This window comes from Thermobia domestica, chromosome 3 (genome assembly GCF_964235325.1).
Source record: "Thermobia domestica chromosome 3, izTheDome1.hap1.1, whole genome shotgun sequence".
Classification (NCBI taxonomy): Eukaryota; Metazoa; Arthropoda; class Insecta; order Zygentoma; family Lepismatidae; genus Thermobia; species Thermobia domestica.
The window spans coordinates 61,460,907-61,482,935 of NC_137456.1; the positions used below are offsets into that span (position 1 = coordinate 61,460,907).

The following is a 22,029-nucleotide window of genomic DNA, read 5'->3' on the forward strand; positions in this document are numbered from 1 at the left end:
TCCTCCAAATGTCAATGGAATTTAAAAGTAAATCATTGGTAGTGATTAGTGTCTGAAAATTTCGAACTTCATTGGGCTAAGTTCTGATCCCTTAAATCCCTATTCTACAACTGCTTGAAGTTCGAAAATGTCATTGTTCCCCTCGTTTACCTTTATTTTTAATATTCCCGTGCAAACAGCAGCTTGAATGTCTCTCTTCACTCTTTTCACTTTCATACCTTCATTCTCACCGTCGCACACTGGGGCCAAACCAGGCAATTCTTAACAAAAACTCGAAAAATGAAGTAAAAGATTGACTCGATATAATTTGTTATAATGAAACCTTAATAGTGTATACATAAGATAGTGTGCAGGAAAAGAAGTGATAGCAGTTTACAATGAACTCATGGGACGTGTAAATTTGGTTATCCGCCGAAGCCGGAGAGGCGCTGCTTAGTGACAGAAGATAGGAAATTGACTTTGAATACGACTATTCCTACATTGCGTGTAGATATTCAGTGGCTGGTCAACATGTGACACGACCGACATGTATGTATCGTTTTGTATATTTAGAATGTTGATGTAATGTGTAGTCAATAATCATATTTGGAATGATGCTAATATCATTATCATATTCCTATGATAATCCCCTACTTAATATCATATTTGGGAAATGCTGTGGTACTTAAAGCATATAAACTATGGTCAAAAAATAGAATGGCATTTTAGTAGAAAATATGGCATAATATGTCTGTCATTTTTAATATGTTGTAGGGGAAACATTGTTCTTACTGTATGTAAAGAGAAGACCTGCACATATTTGCACTTTTGGGAAATATAGAGCATGAAAATGTTTGCGGAAAACGGCATTCAGGATGCAATGCTGCCTTTGAATTGAGTTGGGACGAATGTGAGAAAAAGTGTTAGGTTATTAGACGTTTGTTCCCCATGCACGCAGTGACAAAGTTGAGTATAAGTCGATTCTGGGAATTTTGCCCCCAGGCCTCGTTCGGTGTTTAGCCCCCAGGACCCGACATCTAGTCATACTTCTCTGGCGTTCACCAACAGAACTAAACTCTAGTCAAACATATTTGATTAATGGTAGCGACATTTTGAAACGCCAATGTTTGTTAAACAATCTATGGACCATAAGGTAGAATGATATTAAAATGATATTGATCAATTCAGTATTGTGTTTTTTGTGATGCGTGCACAGAAGTGACATTGGAATCAACTGTAATGAGCCTCCGCTCGCTCCAGCTCTGAGTGTTCCAATCAAGCCCTGAAATGAGCTCACGTAATGGACGATGCAATATATAAAACAACCTGAACAGGTTACTGATGCTTGTAAATCATAATATGTTTCATATATCTGATACCAAGAACTTGGGATGAGATAATTTTTATATTGAAGCATCCTTGCATCTTCATTGTCGTAACGAATCCTCCACAACTTTGAAATAATTTTGAGAAGCAAGAACTTTTCTTCAATTTTATTACTCTTCAGTTGTAAAATAAATAAGTAAACTTTTTCCCTTAATGCGTAAGAATGTAAGCCAATCGTAAATTGATAAATCAAAGCATATTGCCCACGCGTTTGTTTATGCCAATCATATAATCTGTTATATAAATTAGGCGCGAATATAAGGAATATTTCCTTTTATGATGTAAAACTCTATGTTTTTGATGAAATAATGTCGAAATAACATTATTGTAGCCACTGCACACACAGAACTAATTGGTTTTCTTTCAATTTTCTGCTTCATGTTGCTAATTCTTATTTTTGCCAAGAATTCAGTGCTTTGGCCCCACTGTGCGTCTTGATTAATCCGAATGGGTAGAAAAAACGTTTTGAACTGAACAAACTCATTACTGTCAAAACGCCGAGCACGAGTTTGTTCGTTTCTGATTTTGAAAATGCTCCTGCGTACAGTATAACTCAGTACTCGGCACCTTGTATACCACATATCATTAAGAAATCATCTATAATAACTCTTTAAGTAATAAGTAAAAACTTGTGACTTATTTAAACTCTTGGATTGCGAGCGAAGCGAGCAAGAAAATTTTTAAGAAATCTACGTATTTCATTGATAACCGATAGCAATATTTATCTAATAGGGCGCCAATACTTTCTGGGGGCGACTAATCTTTTATTCATGTCCAACACCACTTTTTCTTTCTCCTTTCTTGTTCGGCGCCCCCTTGCTATCAGCGCCCGGGGCGGGCGCCCCGCTGGCCCCCCCTTAGCTACGGCTCTGCATAGTTACATCCATTTCTTATATAATAATATATATATTATAGTGATTCAAAAGTTCATTTTTTCAGTAATTAGCTCCTCTGAAAACTCACAGGCTGTGTGTCTTGAAAGCCAAGTAGTAGTATAAATCCATTTTGCTATTATTGCAATTACAAATATCAATATCAAGATACCTACAGTTCTTTTTTCACTTAGAGATACTCATCTGAGATAAGTAAACAGAAACAAATGAAAAAGGAAGGGTAATGGAGGCCTTGAAAGTAAAACATAGACGAATTCACCAGTGTTCAGAGGGATATTTTTAAATCACGCTCGACCGTACTCATAGGAGCTAAATACACGGTTCTGCTTAGTTATCCGTTTTCTCGTACGTAGCATAAATATAGCAGAAATCCAGGCGCTGTTACTGGCGGTCTTCGTGGTCGAGTGTACTAGCGCAATGGGCTAATATAATAATTGCTTTCGGGGAAGGTTCAAACCCGGGACAAGGAATTTTTTTTATTTTTTAAATTGTCATAACTTTTTTCATTAAAATAAGGTGAATAATACTCAAAAAAGTGATTTACTTACGTTACGCGTGCAGTTTTGCTACACGAATCCATAGTATAAGCAGTAGTAGCTGTAGCAGTAGTAGTGGTGGGGTGGTGGTGGTAGTAGGAAGGGTTAGAAGCCCGGAAGGACTCGTTTTGTTCCACCTTGACTGCCATGATATTAATTTAACCTCAGCTGCTTCTTGAATTTTCTTCTTTCATTCAAACAAAGTGACAATTTTCTTCTATTACTATAATACACAATACATACACCAGAAAGTTTGGACAATCGCAAACTGCAAAAAATCAGAAACATTATTTAGTTCCTATGGCTAGGGTCGAGGGCGAAAAAAATATACTGTTCAGAAGATACTGTCTACAGTACAGTAAGTAGAGTGGGTCGTTAGATCAGAGTGGGTCATGGTGGATTGTGGGTCGCAGTGAGTCACATGCTATAGACCCACTGACCCACTCAGAAAACTCGACGCACTTGACCCACTGATCCACTCCTACTCTGATCTGATGGTGGGATACTTGGTTCGTTCCCAAGGCAAGTAAGCTTGTGGTGGACAACATCGTGCTCGTGGGTTTTCTTGGGACACTCCAATTTCCTCCTACTTTCTCCTTCCACTAATGTGTCCACCATAAGTCACTTGCTTTAATCATTGTCTTCCTTAACCTAACAGGCATAATCGTGGAACATTAAACGCAAAGATCACGAAATATCAAAAGTGTTAATAACAGTATGTCAGAAGTGCCTAAAGGACATGAAGAGTTGCAACGAAACTTTGTGTAGGGACAATACTCAAAAAATAAAGGAATACATTTTTTTTATTTTCTGCGGAAAAATCGGTTTTAGGGGGGGAAAACACCCAAAAGTTTGAAATTTGACACCCGAAAATCAAAAAGCTGACGAAGCGAAGGAAGCCGTGCACAGATATTCTAGACCCGAAATAAGGGAATGTGTGTTTCATATTTTCCTGGAAAGAGCATTTGGCTGGGCACGGACTCCGTAAAACCTTTGATTATCAAATATCAAAATTGCGAATAACAGTATGTCAGAAGTGCCCAAAGGTCAAAAAGTTGCAACAAAACTTTATGTAGAGCCAATACGCAAACAGGAAACAAATATTTGTTTCATTTTCTGCGGAAAAACTGTTTTAGAGTGCAAAAGCCCCCATCAAAAATTGTGAAAGTTGACGCCCTAAAGGCAAGAAGAAGTGGACTGAAGTGAATGTAATTGTGCCCAGATATTGTATCCGTAAAATGAGGGAATATGTGTTTCGTATTTTCCTTTAACAAACTACAGGTGGTGGGGCACAAACTCTTTTGAACCTTTGATTACGAATTAGCAAAAGGGCTAATAACTATAAGTCAGAAGTGCCTAAAGGATATAGAGAATTGCAACGAAACTTTTGTAGGGGCAATACGCAAAAAGTAAGCGAACATGTACTTTTAGTTTGTGTGGAGAAGCAGTGTTGGGGCCAAGCCTCGTCCGAAAAAAGCAAGTATTATCGTAGATGTGCAGGAAGGAGTGGAGAATGAAATTGTGTGTAGATATTGTATACGTAAAATTAATGCAATTCGTGTTTCCCTATTGTCCCCATCCAATTTGCTTCAAATTTGGAACATCAAAAGTAAACAGAAAATAAATCGACACGTGTTTTTCTTTATGTGGCAATTGCTCGTTTGTCTGTCTGTACCACGCTAGAGTACGCAGCAGGACACAAACGAAATTCGCTGTATTGATACTAACTTTTAGGTCATCTATCTATTGGTAAAAGTTCACTATTTTAACACTAGCCGTTTCCTACTTATGGCGCATTTTATAGTATTTCAGGGGGCGCCTTTAACTCTTACAATATTTCTCCGCATAAACAAAAACACGCGTCGATTTCTGTTTACTCTTGGTGTGCCAAATTTAAAGCAAATCGGAAGGGGACAATTGGGGAACATGAATTGCCTTATTTTACATATACAATATCTACACACAATTTCATTCGCTTCGATCCACTCATTCCTGTACTTCTGCGTTTATATTTACTTTTTTCGGAAGAGGTTTTGGCCCCCAACACTACTTCTCCACACACAAAAAAAAACCATGTCCGCTACCTTTTTGCGTATTGTCCCTACAAAAGTTTCGTTGTAATTCTCCATATCATTTAGGCACTTCTGACGTATAGTTATTAGTACTTTTGATTAGCGATGACACATGTTCTATTATCTTCAGATATTTGAATACTCGGATGTTTCAATACTTGAACTATCAAATCTTTAGGAATAACAAAAATATTAATAATAATAAACTAATAATAACTATTATCATCTCATAGAAGATTAAAAGTTAGGAGCTTATTATCACTCAGGGCATAACATTGTAACCAGAAACGTGATATTTGGCAAAACTATTTCGGTTTTGTTTAGTGTTCCCCACGAGAAGAGGAATTTCTCATCTCGTTTCTAAAACAAAACAAAGAAAATTGAGACGAGAATTAACATTTTACATTCGAGACAGGACAAGGTTAACTCAAATGATCGTCTCGCTTTGGAGATGGGAATTGAAACGAGACGAAAAGTATCGTAAACATTTCTCGTTTTATCTCGATTCTCGAAATAGTGTTTGTCCATTCTTTAAGTAACAATTGTTTTCTAAACTGAATCTTATACGCTATTTTGTTACTTTGTATTTCGAGCTCATAGAATTTATTATGGTATGTGTAGGTATTTTTGTAGCAAAGCTTTTATAATTACTTCTGCATATCCTAAAAGTTAGTTTATTATATACCTTACTATTCAGTCATATTCAGTTATTTTTATTGCAGTTATTTTCCTTAAAACGTACAGTAGAATACTTTCTACATGAAACTATAGTGGAACGCTTTCGTTTAAAATTTTCGTAGTTGCAGAGGTGTGTCCTGGAAGTCCGGACAAACTCCCGAAATCCCGACTTATCTGTAAGTTGTGTCTAATTTTAGGGCAACTTTAAAAATGTTAATACAATTATTATTATTACTACTGAAGATTTAAGACCTCTTTATTACGTCCTATTGCAATGTAAATAAGCATAGTGAAGTTAATAGGAAAAGAAAAAGAAAGGATAAGAGATACTTTCGAATGATTTGTGTCCGAAAGGAAACGAGGGGGCAGAAAGAAGGTGTCAGCTCCTGGGCAATATTAATATCGGGACTTCGGATGCTTAAACAGAAACTAAGTAGAATTTGTCTTCATCATGATACATAGTAAGACGTTTTCTTTGGATAAAAGACTTTGGATTATGTATGCGTTATATTGATATTTTAACAAAATATACATACGAATATAAAAAAGAATAATTCCTATTTACAAATTTTGGTTGAACGGATATATGGAACGTGTTGGAAATGGCGAACGAAAATATTATTTCTAGCAGTAGGAGTAATAGGGGAAGACGTTCGGAATAATCCCTAGGAAACAATATCGTTTCAGACACATTTATGATCCATACTAGGCCCTAAGCATGATCCTTATGTATTAATGAATTGTTTGCTAACCACGTTACGTTCTCGTACAAAACGAATCAAGCTTGTAGACAGACATGTGACGTCATATTGTTAGTACAGTATTTCCTCTGCGAAGAAAGCCGTTTCCACTAACTTGTAAAGTCAAAAAACATTCGTGTATGTAGCAAATTGCACACGTTTACGATAACGACGAAACACACTGATTTCGGTCATGATAAAATACATGATCCACTCTGACCCACCACCAACCGTAACCCACTCTGACCCACCACACATAGACTCACCACCCACCAAAACATCGTCATCAACTCTGACACATGATCCACGGCCTCTTCTTTATTGACTAAAGAGTTTATATTTGTAATAAAATCATGTTAAATTCTAACTAATCGAGTTGGAATTTGAGTTTGAATTGAGTTATTTTTACAAACCAACCCACTATCAATTTTGCATATATAGAAAGTGCCACCCCCATCATCAAGAAAAATTTTAAAAGATGCTATGTGACGTTCTGTTCATTTTCAATAAAGAGTTAATGTACTGAATTTCAGTTCCGTAAGTTTAACGGCTTGTGAGATACTCAATTTTTTTCGCAAAAATTCGGATCCCACTACCCCTTAAGATATTGTTATAATGAAAGGGATATGATAACATCCCACTTTGGATTAAGGCCTAAGTATATACAATCGGCACCGAAAATTCTAAAGTAAAAAAAAATGTACTGGTCGTTCGTGGATCCGAATTGATTACCTTCAGATTACTGGTCAAGCGCCTTGCCCACTGAACCACAATTACTACACAGAAATTGATTCGTCTTTAGTTTGTTTACGAGTATTATATTTAATTCAAAATAAAGGAGTTTTGTATTTTGTTTTTTTAAAAATCTGAAATATTAATACTTTAGTGAATACAGTGATATAATACCCTCCGAGTTCTCAATTACATATACCTGTGTTTTGAATGACTATTAACAAGCCACTGTTTTGAGCGAACAGAAAAGGCTCTTTATTTAATCGCGCCCAAATAAGTAACGCTTCAGGTGAGTGGTTAGCATTGTGGTTTTCTAAACCGGTGATCCGAGTTCGAATCTCCCCCTCGCCATTTACAACTTTTTAAAATGTTTCATTTACAAGGCTGAGTTCCAGTTCAATGCTGTTATACGAAGACTAGCAGCGTTCACCCCGCTTCGCTGCGGTCACCCCGGAACGCAATAAACTTTGTTACTTAGATAATTTTTACTTTTTCGCTTTCAAGTGATATGATAAAAACCATAGAAGATTGCAGTAAATCTTAACATTATATCGCCTGTCATTTATGTTAACCCGCCCCGCTTCGCTGCGGTCATCCCGGTGCTGGCATATTGTAAAAGTGTCTGTAAAAATAAGCAAATCAATTAAAAAATTTTAAACAGAAGATTCAAGCTATTTTCCGCTGTATATCGCCTGTCATTTATGTTAACCCGCCGAGTGACACGGTCATGCGGGTTGCATATAAATACGTTTATTTTTACCTATGATGAACTAATAACAAAGGATTTGTACGTTATGGACACTTGAATGGTCAATTATCTCAAGACACTGGTAATTAAAAATTAAAGTGATATGATAAAAACCATCTAGGGTCCAAATCCTAATAACCCCCCAAAAATGAAAGAAATTGGTTCAGCCGTATTAGCGTGATGAGCGGACAAAGGATTTTGTACGTTCTCTTTTATATATATAGATAATCTCCAGTGGAGAAATTCAATGATGATGTAATCCTGAAAATAAAAGAAAATGAATGGAGAAAACTAGTTACAGACTTAATTCTGTCAATGGTTCTATATTTGATATTAACCATTAATTTCGTGCATTTTTAAATTGTTGTTTATTGACACTATGTTCTTCTCTTTTCTCCTTGTGTCTCAATGTGTAAATTTTCACAAATATTATTTAAATCAAGAACCTTCAGTTATATTTACAACCTAAGGGAAAATACGCTTAGTACGGATAGGTTCTCGTTTGAGTGTTATCGAATTTTGCATTTTTAATATTTACAAATAAATTACTGCATACCAATATTTAGCAGTTTCAAAAGTCATTTAACGAATAATGAAATTGGACAAGTTCTTATTTCGAAGTAATATTACGTATCAATCAGTGGCGCCGGAACCTAGGAGCTCAGGCCCTGTTAGACACCCAAAATTTTCATTAGAGGCTGGGTTCTTCCCCCGAATGGTCGACCCATATTTTAATTGATTTGTAGGTAGGACTATTGTTAATAGCTTCAAAACTCAGCGGATGGCTTTGTATTTACTTAAAAAATAACCTACTATATATACCGCATAATCTATCCGTATATTATTTGATACGTATATATGCATAGTCATTTGAACCGAGCTGTCCAGCTCGGAACTGGTCCAAGCCTTTACTTAGCTTTTACAGGCATTCATCATCAGTACACCATTATCTTATTAAATGTCTCGGATCAGGGAAAATGGTTGGTCTTGCACCTGAAAATCGGGGAAAAGTCAGGGAAAATAATAAAAGTAATTTTGTAAGAACCCTGGCAACAGCTTTTTTTATCCTTCTATCCCAAAATCTTGAGCATTTTGCTATTATTTAAGTACCTGTGAATAAAATCTTATGTTTCTGATTGATGCTATGCTCTACCACCTCGTTTTTTTTTTTTTTTTTTTTTTTTTGATTGCTTTAATCTTGATGTAACTGTTGTGTTTTTTGCATCTGGCCACCACTTCTGCTACATAGCACCATACCGCGGAGATTGCATGGCTTACCAAAAATACATAAAGCAGGGATACTCGTGAGGCCAATTGTTAGTGCAATAGGAAGTCCAACCTACGCTCTAGCCAAGTATCTTACAACATTATTCAAACCATGCGTGGGCAATTGTGAACACCACGTGAAGAACTCAACAATTTGCAAAAAGACTCAAGACGATGAAGATCTCATCCATTGATTTTATGGTCAGCTTCGACGCGATTTCACTGTTTACCAGAGTTCCGACCAAGGATACAACACTGCTCCTTGGGAATCACTTCCAGCCTAAACTATTGGATCTCTTTCATTATGTTCTCACTTCAACCTTCTTTCTATAACGTGGTCAGTACTTTGAACAGACAGACAGCGTCACCATGGGTTCTCCACTCTCACACACAGTAGCCAATTTTTACATGGAGCACTTTGAATATGAAGCCTGAAGAAAGCACCACTTGTATCCACATATTTCTATAGATATCTTGATGACACCTTCACTATCTGGCCACATGAACGTAATGCCTTACACGAATTCCTTCAGTTTCTCAACAAGCAACATCAGAAATTTACGATAGAAGTTGAACAAGAAGGTCGTCTCACATTTCTTGACATCATGGTATACGGAAGGCTCGATAGCAGCCTAGGCCATAGTATGTATATAGGAAACAACACACAAATTTATATCTTAACACCAACAGTTTCCATCATAAAGCTTAATGGCTTGGAGTTCTCAACACCTTAGCACATAAAGCATTCTCCATTTCCGACAAGGACTGTAACAGGAGAACTTGATCACCTTCGCTGCTCCAGAATGGATATTCAATGAGAGATATAAATATGGCCCTGAAAAGAGCCAGAACAAAGGAAATTAACAAGGAAAACAGTACAGAAAAATCTACAAATGAGGAACGGAAGAACACACTCTGTCTCTCTTACACCAGCAACTTCTGGAAAGCTTAGTAGATTATCCGCCAAGTACATCAGAACAATACATAAATCTCCAGCAAAAATAAATAAGTAAAATAAAATAAACTTACTGCGACTAGTCAAAGACGATCTAGACCTTCAAACACCTAGGGTTACCGCATCCCATGTAAATGTGGCAAGATATACATTGGACAAACTGGACGGACCATTGAGGCCAAATGCAAAAAACACAACAGTTATATCAGATTAAACCAACCAGAAAAAATCCGAGCTGGCCGAGCATAGCATCAATCAGAAACATAAGATTTTATTCACAGATACTGAAATAATAGCAAAATGCTCAAGATTTTGGGACAGAAGGATAAAAGCAGCTGTTGCAATCATGCAAGAAAAAACGAACCTTAACAGAGACAGGATTCCAACTGAGTCAAACATGGACACCAATCATATCCCGCAATTTCAAGCACCAATCAGAAATCCAATCACACACATATAAAGTATATATTCCACGCACTGTATTGTCCCATCATATTTGCCTGAAGATGAGGACAATGTCAGCCCTCGAAATGTTGCAAGATACAACAGTAGTATTTACCTGGCTGCTAACCCAAGAAGACCTGTTTGCAATACGACGCCAGGAAAGCTTCAATGGATATTTCTATTATTAGAGTTTTACAAGAAAAGCAAGAAGACTGGAGTTCATTTTCAAGTAATTATAAGTGATTACAGTAAACAGTAAAAGGAAAGAGGCTTTACAGTTTACAGTAGGTTATTTACTCTATTACTCTATCAGTAAATATTCCATTTTATATATTTATGGTAGTATGGAACTAATTTATAACTAGTAAATACATTGTGAATACAGTTTTATGTAGACGTTTGTTAATATCTAAATACAGCAAGTACTTAGTAATGTTGTTGTACCATTAAAATGTTAAAACATCTATACACACTGCAGTAAACATGAATAAATTTTCAGGATACGCCACTGATAATAAATTATGAAGACTGCACGAACTAGTAAATACTGTACATGCGAAGATTCAAACACGAACTACTAACCTGATAATCGAAAATGGTTCATTAGATACTAGGTTGCTACTGATGTCTGAAGTATTATTGGGTATTTTACAAGACACGTCTAATGTTTCACTACCAACTTTGCCACTTTCACTGAATTCCTTTGTATCAGTGAATGATTCCCAATCCCATGAGGAAAAATCCTGGGCATCACCATTAATAGAACAATTTGGTTCAACAGCCATTGCTCCAGCTTCTGAGTGAGATTCTACACTTTGGTTACTGGTACTTTTCGACTGGTCTTCTTTACTTGCCGCTGTCTCTGGTTTACTTTTCATGGTCTGTTCATAGGGACCAAACTGAAATTGAGAATGAAATAACTGCATTCATCATACCTAGTACGATTAAAACAAGTTTAGAAATCGTTAAAATGAGCAAAACTAGTGCAAACTAACTACACTCTACAGAATATTTTAAACGACAAACTATAACTACACGGTAAATATACTAATTATTTCAAAATAACACAAAATATGCCATCAACTTTGCTCACAAATTTTTGTTCATAGTTATACCTTCTGTACAACGTGGTACAATTCTGTCTGCAATAATTATTTCCACAAATATATCAAGTAACTTTTAGCAATGATCCTCGCCGAAGGTCGACACTTCTGTTAATATCTCGAGAAGCTGCACACTAGAATGGAATTTAGTACAACGTTGTGCTAGACTGCTGTAAAAGAGTGAATCATACCGAACAAATCTAAACTGATATAACCAGATGTCCTGGAAGATGCATAATTCACACAATAGCGGTAACAACACTGATTAATACGGGAACTAGACATTAATTACAGATGTGGTCAGAATGATTAATGGTTGAAACAATGCAGAACGGAAAGCAGCAGGAAACCACCATACTATTTTTTCTTCTATTCGGGTCTTAGGGAGGGAGATATCTTACGAGACTATTGGTGAAGAAAATATACGAGACAACTGGAAGGAAAACGACAAACAACAACAAAGCTGAATACACTCAACACAGAGCGTGTATGCAACATACAAACCTTGTTACAAGAAAGAAAAAAAATGAAAAACTAAACTAGATTGGGTAAGAATGATATAAGCTGATGGGAAGATAATGAGGAATTCCGAAATAAAGGATACAGGATATTTCCTTCAAGTAATGAAAAAAGCAGCCGTAATCATGTACGAATTATCATTGGTAAGCGCTTGAAAGAGATCACGACATTAGAATTTCTTGATGGTGACCCTGTAATAATAAAACTTACGAGAAAAGAAGGATATCATGGTAATACGGCATACGTTTAGATTACTACACACATAACTGAAAAAGAGAAAAAACAGGAGAAAATACAGGAAATCAGAGCGAGAAAAAAAAAAGCGTAGTACGTGTTATTGTAACGGGCGACTTTAACGTTGTTGTGGGGGCCAAAGACAAACTGAAATAAATTGCAATGCAATTAAAATATTGAGATTTCAAGAATGCAGACTTGTTATTCACAGAGACTTTTCTTACTCGGTGCAAACTATTGCAAAGCATGAATGATTGAAACCGTCATAAAATGTTTAAGAACGTGTAGATCTGAAACTCAGAATGTACAAAGCACTGCCTTACCTGTGACTGTAGATCCTTGTGACGATTGTTTGTAGAAGATAAATAATCATGCAGAAAATTATTAGATACTTGACTCATATATTTAAAGCAATAGAAGCTTTCTAGTTTTTCTACACACGAGAAGCACGCAAATTTTGGTAGACCATCATCTTCTGAAACCTAAAAAAATTAAAAATAACTTAAAAGTATTAATTACCTCCTCCTCTTAAAGAGTAGAATTTTAAGCACTTAGGCCGGCCGCACCTTGAACAGAGGACAGGACAGCTGAATCGAGGTTCAGTGCTGTAAGCAATGCAACATTGTGATTGAGAAACACGACCTATGCAGTCATGACTCTCACTCCGCATCCTCTGCCTCAGCTTGGCTGACTTCCAAGTCAATGTATGGCCGACCTTACACCTACAAGCGTAAGAACATAGGAAAAATAACTTTGATAGTAAAGGGGGATATACAGGTGTTAGACGGGAAAAAGATGTGAACACCTTCTGATAAAGCTATCAGATTTATCTACTTACCCATATGCACGACGACGTTCTTTTGTTTTTCTCTTCTAATAAATAGGGCTACTGTCATTTCACAATTAACGAATCTCGAAAGGATTTTTTTTTGTTAACCAAGACGTTGAAACTTCTTACCGCCTAGTTAACGACTTCTGAAGTGATGCTGTTTCTATATCAATAATCAACATATTTAAAAATGTTGCTTAACTTGTTATATATATATATATATATATATATATATATATATATATATATTATTTTCGCTATTTAAGCGTGGGTTTTCACGGATGGACATGTTCTATCACTTTGTTGTAGCTGGTAGCATAGCGGAAGAAGATACATTGATAAAGGAGAAGAGATGCCCCGAAATTGACTTCATAATCGATGTCAAGTTGCAAGGTAAGATTTTTTTCATCTAAATACTATATGCATCCTAGCCTCCGTTACAAGAAGTTTAAAAGACAGAATAAAATCGAAAAAGAAGTGAGAGATTTAGAAATATGATTAATCAAGAAACGAACCGCGAAAGAGAAATCTACGATACGTTGATATGGTCATAGAGAAAGGGTATAATAACAATGTTTACCTAAGGAGTTTCTGCACTTAACCATAGGAGGAAAACTGCCAAAAGGAATAGCAAGGAGATAACACGAGGTAGTACAAAAGGATGTAGAAGAAAGGAATAAGATAGAAAGAGATCCAGGATAAGGAAGTACTTATGGAAGTAATTACTATGCAAAGAAAATATTAAGAATACTCAATGCTATTTTTTTTTTTTTTTTTTTTTTTTAAACATGTACTGGACCACTCTATCAACACCCAAGTACAGTATATTACCATTATCCTGCACACACATTCTCAAAGTTTCATCATTTACACACACGAATTTTGTAAAGGAAATTTCCACTAAATTCAGACTTACATCAAAGAATACTAGAATAGCCAATCATTTTTTATCAAATGTCGAATTAGCAGTTAAAAAAAATATTATTATTATATACATATATTCATAATCACCTGTTCTATAACATACAATACCTTCAATCTCATCTTTGTGTACGACGGTCGAGATTTAACATTAGTTTGTCGGTCGAAAAAGTATATTATAAAAGGAACTAATGTTTAAAAATTACATGTTACTATTTTAGTAATTGTTATGCTAAACTATTGTTTAAGTAAGTAGTGCGTGTGAAATGTTCTCGTTTATAAACATTTTGTATCTCTTGACAAGCCATGTGCATAAGGTGGAAAATATGCAAATAAGTTTCTGTACAGACTTCATATACACATGGACGCAGAAAGATGTTGTACTCGAGAACAATAATAATTTACTATTCTTATTGACGGTGTCATGGTATTTTCCAAGATGATGTCCCAATTCATACAGTTGTTGATAATGTCCAACTACGAAGTGGAGAAAATGAAGAAGATATAATATGTCTTCCTGGACTTAATAATCACCATTTTACATTACTCGTGGATAGTTCTGAAAAATAGATCTTATTTCTCTCCTCTACCGTCTCTCACTTAATAGGAGCAGTTGTAATGCGTTCACCTCAAACGTAATTCAGATTATGTTGAATGCCAAAGATGTGTTGATGAGTGCAATATTTTATTAGGTAACTCACACTTTTACAAACAGTTAACTCCGTTTGAGTCGGATTTTAAATCCCAATTTAAAAAGAAATTAACTTACAACTTTTAATAAGTCCATTAAAACATCTTCACTTACACAGGTTTTAAACGACACGATGACGACAAACTCTCACAATCTCATCATCATAGTCTCCCTTAGCCTCGGTGCATGATCATAGAACGTTAAACTAGGACCATGCCACTAGTAAAAAGTGCCCACGCTTGGATAAATATCTAATTGCTTTTTTTATATACTAATTTGAGGATGACGAACCCAATGAAAAATTTTTAAAACAAAACTTCCCCAGAGGTCACAAGAAAAATGACATATTTGGAATCTTTAATGTACTGCTTATGCCAATTGCAAAAGTGTTCACGCTTGGGCACATTTGTAATTAGACTTTATATACTAATTTGAAGATGTTGAATCCAATGAAAATATCTTTAAACATATCCGTCCATAGGGTCACTAAAAAAATGACCTTAAATTTGGGATATGTATATTTATTTATATCCCAAATTTGAGATTACTTTCTTAGGAACCTCAAGGACACGTACGTTTAAAAATAAATATAGGTACGCATCCACTGGACTCAGCATCCTCCATTAGTATAAAAACTGCAATAAGAAACAGCAGCGTAATTAAGGATGCATAGGTCTCCCCGCGCGAAAATGTCAAAAGAACTCCCTTCTTCCCACGTTCATAAAGACACAGCAACAGATAAAATGTTTTGACCTTGATAGTCCATCTAGTTAGTTACTACTTGCTCATATTACACAAAATTGCATATTATCTTGTCGAGACGATGATGCCCAGTTTGATATTGTTCTCACTATTACCAAGCCGGTGAACGCAGTGAGTTTTCTAGATCCAACGAATTACTAGTAGAGCTGTTAGTATAACATTCAATGCCAAGTTTCTTATTTCAAAACTTTTGACATGATATACTGTAACTGTAAAGAAACAAGGAATTCTGGGAATAATGATTTTAAAACTATATTCAGAATAGCAGTTTATGGTTTATATTTTGTACACTGAAGTTACTGAAGCTCACAGGAAAATGTTTTCCGAGTAAAGCACGAGATTTAAGCAGGATTTTATCCCAAAATGTTTTGTGTCTGTTTCTTTGTTTTTAACTGCCTGCCAGATTGAATTTAGGCAACCAACAAAACTTATAACTTATATTAAGACTTATAACATCCAGATACTTGATACATAGTTAGACAACCAGAACTACATTTAGGATATGGTGGTTGTATAACTAACACTTTCTGACAAGAAGTGCAATGTCAGTTTGAAAACTAATCAAAATAGCCAGTTCCAGACAGATCATAGAACTTACGATACATTGGATGTTGTAATGCATTTTTTAAATTGTGTAATCCACTACCGGGAGGAAAAGTGTTATTTGAACAAATCACAAGGAAATCCAAAAATGGTGGACATTTCAGGATTTTTTTTCTTTTTAAATAGCTTTTTGTGGAAAGAAACCTCACAAAAGAGGCGGCTTTTTTGCATCTCTACTCTCAGATGAAAATTACTGGATATGGTAAAACTCTTTTTCGCTATTTCAGCCTCTATAGAGAGTGTTTGCTGTATATTAAAAGGGCTTTCTAAGCGCTAACCTGAAAATATTCAGAGACCATAGAACAACGCCGAGGAAAAAGTGTATAATACAGTAATATAAAACCTGAAAAGTGGATTTTAATATTCTAACATCAGAAAGTTAATCTTTGAAACTTAAATGTGCCCTCGCATTGCGGGTCCGCTAGTTACACGGACGCCACTACTAAGAAATGTTCACCTCTGGTGCTTGGGGTCCCTGGTTCGATTCCGATTCGCGCCAAGTGAAATTTGTAGTGGACAAATACTGTATGCGTGGGTTTCCCCGGGGTTCTCCCGTTTCCTCCCACTTTCTTCATTCCATCAGTTCATTAATTTCTCATTATCACCGCCTCCTTTAGCCTAGCCGATAGAAACGTGGGACGTAAAACTAAAAAAAATTCATTTTTATTTTCATTTCGTTTACAGACTTGTCAATTTTCTGACTGGTCAACACCTGAGGCACACAAGACGCTAATCCTTTAAAAGATGACAATATCTTATCTTGCTCTTCCTTTGCATATCTAAAAGCAGGATGCAAAATCTGGCTAGGTTTCAAAATCCGGTTGTTTAGCAGCATCCTTTGTTGAATGTAACTTGTTACTGTTTTGAAGAATTTCTTTACATTTAATGTGAATAACCGTTGTTGCACCTTATCGACTTCTTTCCATACCAATCATGCGCCTTCACCGACATCAATTTTATTATCTGGCAGTAGATTTATTCTTTCACTTTTATATTCAGAAGATCAGATCCAGTTTTTTCATTGTACAGATCAAATACTACAAATCTTGCTATTATTCTTTGAAGTAGATCAACTAATTCATCATGCAAAATGTGGATAAGTGGTTCCTGTTTTTACATAATCATAAGGAATTTATCAAACAAAGTGAATACACTAAAAAGAAAATGTAAGTATGCAAATGTAACAGATCTCAAGTTGTGACGGATTCTCTTGTCTGACTAATGAGATTTGATTTTGCTTGGGAAGGAAATTCAAAAAATATTCTGTTAGTACTGGCCACAGAGAGAGAATTCTAGACCAACATGGAACTACAGATATCCACCGATTGCTGACATACGGAAGCATACTTTCTCCTTCTGCTGTTAATTTACTTAAATCTTCTCTGTGTGCAGAATACCGGAGAAAGCAAGATTGTAGATCCTCTAGCACAGGGTGCAAAATTTCAAAGTTAGACGCACTCGCCGATCCAAAAGTGATGGTTGCCAGTACCTCTCACGTACAACTTGTGAGAGGTCTCCCATCCCAATGGCCTTTGGTTTGACAAAGAAAGAGATTACATCAGGCATAAAATTTCTAAACCAGACAATTAGATTTAGGATAATCAATTTTCAATTGGACAATTCATATAATGTTAAAAAAATATCTTGCTTAAGACTTCACGTTTGTGTAACGCTCTGTCTTTGCACTCAAGTACCAGTTGTCGATTGCAGTTTTCGGATGAAAGTCCGTAAGTGAAGGGCCATTGATGGAGATTAGCAAATCATCCAATGTGTCAGTTTTCCGTGAATTCGTGTAGGCAGTCTTAACTCTGTTGGGACTGCTGAAGCCTCTCTCACATGAAGTAAAACTGCACAAACTTTTACAATTGGAAGCAAATTTGAGGATCTCATAACGAAGTTTTCATCTTTGTTGTGGAGACTTCACATTCCGTGTTTTCTCTCACTCAATGACAACTATTTTCCTGCGAAACAGAAAGTGCGCAGCCCTGTGAGTTTAGGCACAAACCATTCCTACTGAACACTGATCGCCATCTCTAAATTTCTAGTCGCCAATGGCGACCGGAAATTTTGCGCCCCGCTCTAGCATGTTTACCAGATCACAAAAAGTGTTCAGTTGCAACCCAGCCCCAAATGCATTATGAACCACATGTAAGTTGCATGTTCCCATTTAAAGAAGTTCTGGAGATCTTTCACGAATTTATCCATCAACTGGAACAAACTCTTGTTCACATGGAGGCCATCATTAACATGAGAATATAATTTTTCTGATATCACTGATATTGATTACTTCAAGAAGATTTGGCTCCATATCAACAACTGTTGCATGACCCATCATTTTAAACATAAAATTTATCTTGTATGTTGACTTTTTCTAATGTCTCTTTGTATATGTTTCAGAAAGTAGGGACTCCGTGTGAAATCTCACACGACACTTTGCTTGACAACAACTTCATCATGTTTCCTTCTTCACTGCTGGGTAACATAGCCCAAAACAGAAAGCAGAAAAAATGCTTGGCTTGTATTTTTAATAATTCAGTCACTGAAAAATATAGGAAATAAAGAACAAAATTAAAAGATAGGACAAATATACAGAAATTTCCAAAATACAGCAAAAAAAAAAAAAAAAAAAAAAGAAAGAAAGAAAGAAAAAAAAGAAAAAAAGAAAAAAGGAAATTAGGACAGCTGGGAGCCCTGCAGGTCTCATTCTACTTCACGAAACGCAAAGGCACATACCGAAAGTGTAGAGGGAGAGGTATGGAAGTGCAGGTTAGGATAACAGCTGTGCACAGGTGGGGAAGAGTTTTGTTCTATAAATGTCCTTCTAAGTGAGTTCGATTCCCGGTAAGAAGTGTTAAATGACTTTTTTGTGTTGACGGGAGGTAAGGCTAATTTGAGATGTGTTGTTTGCGGGGGAGGGGAATAAAAGCATCAAGTGAGACATCTAACACGTCAGGCAATCGTGATTTTGCAATGACGAATTTTTCTCAGAACCCGAAAATGTTTCTCCAGACATTAAGAGTAAAACTTCTGTCTGATCAACGTGAAACATGCGTGCATGTTTTGGTTGATACCGGATCACAGAAGTCATACATTTTCAAGGGTGTTGTAGAACAGATGGGGTACACTGCACATCAAGAAGAGACAGTTGTTCATGCTCTATTCGGGGCTTAAACACAGAGCGTCAAAATCATAAGTGCTACAAGATACGTCTGGGTAATCTCAGTAAGACTTCTACATGCAATTTTCACGTTTTGGATCAGACTGTCATATGTGGGGATGTTGCTCCGGTCGTATATGGCTCTTGGGTGATAAAACTGAAAGAGAAGATCGTTTTGTCAGATATCGGTAAAACAAATGAACCGATTGCCGTTCTTATTGGGGCTGATGTGGCAGGGAAATTATTTATGGAGTTCGTGTCAGCGAGTGGAGTTCGCGTGAGGTCTTGTTGCAATTGAGACATATTTGGGTTGGACACTGATGGGAAGAGTGTCTCGAGAGGAAACAGCTGATTCGAATGTGGTTTTGATGGTAACCTCGTTATTTGTGAAGGAGGCAGACCTGTCCGACCTTTGGAAATTAGATTCAATAGGTATCACGAACCCTGTCGAGAAGAAATCGGAAGCAGAACACAAACTTTGCGTTAAACAGTGTTTTCTCGATTCTGTAAAATTTACGGAATGCGGACGATGTGAAGTTTCTTTACCGTGGTGCGATGGACATCTGCCGCTTCCAACTAATTTCGAGGCTGAAAAACGATTGAAGAGCACCACGCGCAAACTGAAGAGAGAAGTTCTGTATGAAGACTATGAAAAGGTTCTGCTTCAATGGCAGACAAGTGGAATTATTGAAGAAGTTTCAACAGATGATTCCAATACTTGTGGGCACTATCTTCCTTATAGACCTGTAGTAAAAGACACTCGTGTTACTACCCGCATCCGTCCCGTATTTGATGTATCCTCCAGATACCGAGCCATCCTTCATTGAATCAGTGTCTCGAGTATAGTCCAAACTTGACTGAGTTATTTCCTGATGTTCTTTTAAGATTTCGAGAAAAAAGAATCGGAGTGACTGCCGATATAGAAAAAAGTTTCTAAAAATCAGTGTTAAAGCGGAAGACACTATCTACGGTTCCTTTGGTGGGAAATGAAGAAGACGGAAAAATTAAGGTGTTTCGCCACGCCCGAGTTATTTTTGGGCTGAAGTGTAATCCGTTTATATCAGGGGCCGTCATAGAATGCCATTTAAAAAGGGTTTTGGATATTGACAATGACTGATACCAACAAATGCTGAAGAGCTTCTAGCCTACGTTGATAATATAGTGGCAAGTGTTCGGGACAAAGACGAGCTGTAGAAGTTTGTATCGGGAGCTACAGATGTGATGGCGCAAGGAGGCTTTAATCTGAGAGGATGGGAACATTCGTTTGAAGAACAGCCAACTTCTGTTTTAGTTCTTGGTCTCTGTTGGAACAGATACTTTACATTTCAACTTGGCATAGTTGGGAGACGTTGAATTGGAAATTATCACGAAGAAGGAAATGCTATCGATCGCACATAAAGTTTTTGAGCCGATTGGAATTACTGCCCCTGTTATGGTTTATCCCAAAATGATGTTACAGAAGACCTGAAAATCGGGAATAGGCTGGGATGATGAAGTCGGTGGTAGTTTTAAAGAAGAATTTTTAAGATGGTTTCGAGAATTAGAGGTCTTGCGTAATATTAGTATTTCTAGATGGATTGGAGTTACCGAAAGTGTAGAAGACTACACGATTCATACCTTTTGTGACGCTAGTCAAGACACTTATGCAGCGGTCACTTTTCTGAGGATAGGAAACCCGGTGGTAAGGTTGTCTGCAGTGAAATTTCGCATTGCACCTTTAAAAAGCACTACTATACCACGCTTGGAATTGCTTGCTGCCGTTTTTCTAAGCTAAGCGTTTAGCTAGCGTCATGACGTTTAGCTAAGTCGGTGTGTGAAACTTTCTCTTGGAAGGATGTGCAGTTTTTTTTCTGGAGTGATTCAACCACTGTTTTAGCCTGGATTCTAAGAGCTGAGAACTGGTCTGTTTTCGTGAGAAATAGAGTGCAAGAAATAAGACGACTTCTTTTCCCGTCATCCTGGGGGTATGTCATGGGAGCAGAGTGTCCGGCGGACCTTCCGTCAAGGGGCTGCAGGGCAAAGCACCTTGTAGGAGTGCAGTTGTGGGAGGGTCCTGCATGGTTGGCATACCCGATTCAGACTTGGCCTTGTTCAAACTACAACGACCAGACCAAAGACAAAGAAGCAATACCAAAGCGAGATGCGGACTACTTAGCTTACCAATAACGTGGAGCCTGTTGAAGCCGATTGGTACTACAAGAAGTTTTCAAAATACAAACAAGTTGTGCGGATGGTGGGTTGGATTCTTCGGTTCTTGAGTAACTGTAGGTCCGAACGCGATCGAAGGCAATTTGGAGAACTGACAAGTGAAGAATTTTCCGATGCGGAAAAGAAGATTGTGTTTTTGATCCAAACAGAATCTTTTATCAGCGTAGAGGATGGAAAACTAAAATGTTTAGAAGTTTTCAAAGGCAGCAAGTATGTCATACGAGTGAAGACAAAAATTGTTTACAGGAAAGATGAACAGGATTTCCGCACCCCAATGGTGTTACCGTCAAAGCACAAAGTTGTGAAGCGACTGATCTACCATCATCATGTGAAACATCAGCACGCTGGTATACAAATTTTGTTGAATATACTCAGAGAGCGGTTTTGGATTTTAAGCGTAAGGAAAACAGTGAGAGCTGTGGTAAATGAGTGCGTCAGTTGCAAAAAACATGCTGCGGAAAATGTAAAACCAGTAACCGCGCCGCTTCGCGAAGATCGCGTTCGAGATGCAAAAGTGTTCGAAGTGGTAGGAGTGGACACGGCTGGCCCGTTTTTTCTCAAGGGTAATCAGAA

At 36.9% G+C, this 22,029-nt stretch overlaps 1 protein-coding gene across 1 annotated transcript in view; it reads right to left on the reverse strand.

Moving 5' to 3' along the window:
- Positions 1-22,029, reverse strand: part of LOC145680431 (uncharacterized) — a 37,893-nt gene that overhangs the window by 12,726 nt on the left and 3,138 nt on the right. The window contains exons 2-3 of the mRNA XM_081750955.1: positions 12,609-12,767; positions 11,012-11,328 (exon numbers count right to left, since the gene is read on the reverse strand). Of these exons, the coding sequence (XP_081607081.1) occupies positions 11,012-11,328; positions 12,609-12,767 (476 nt within the window). The remainder of the gene's footprint in view (positions 1-11,011; positions 11,329-12,608; positions 12,768-22,029) is intronic.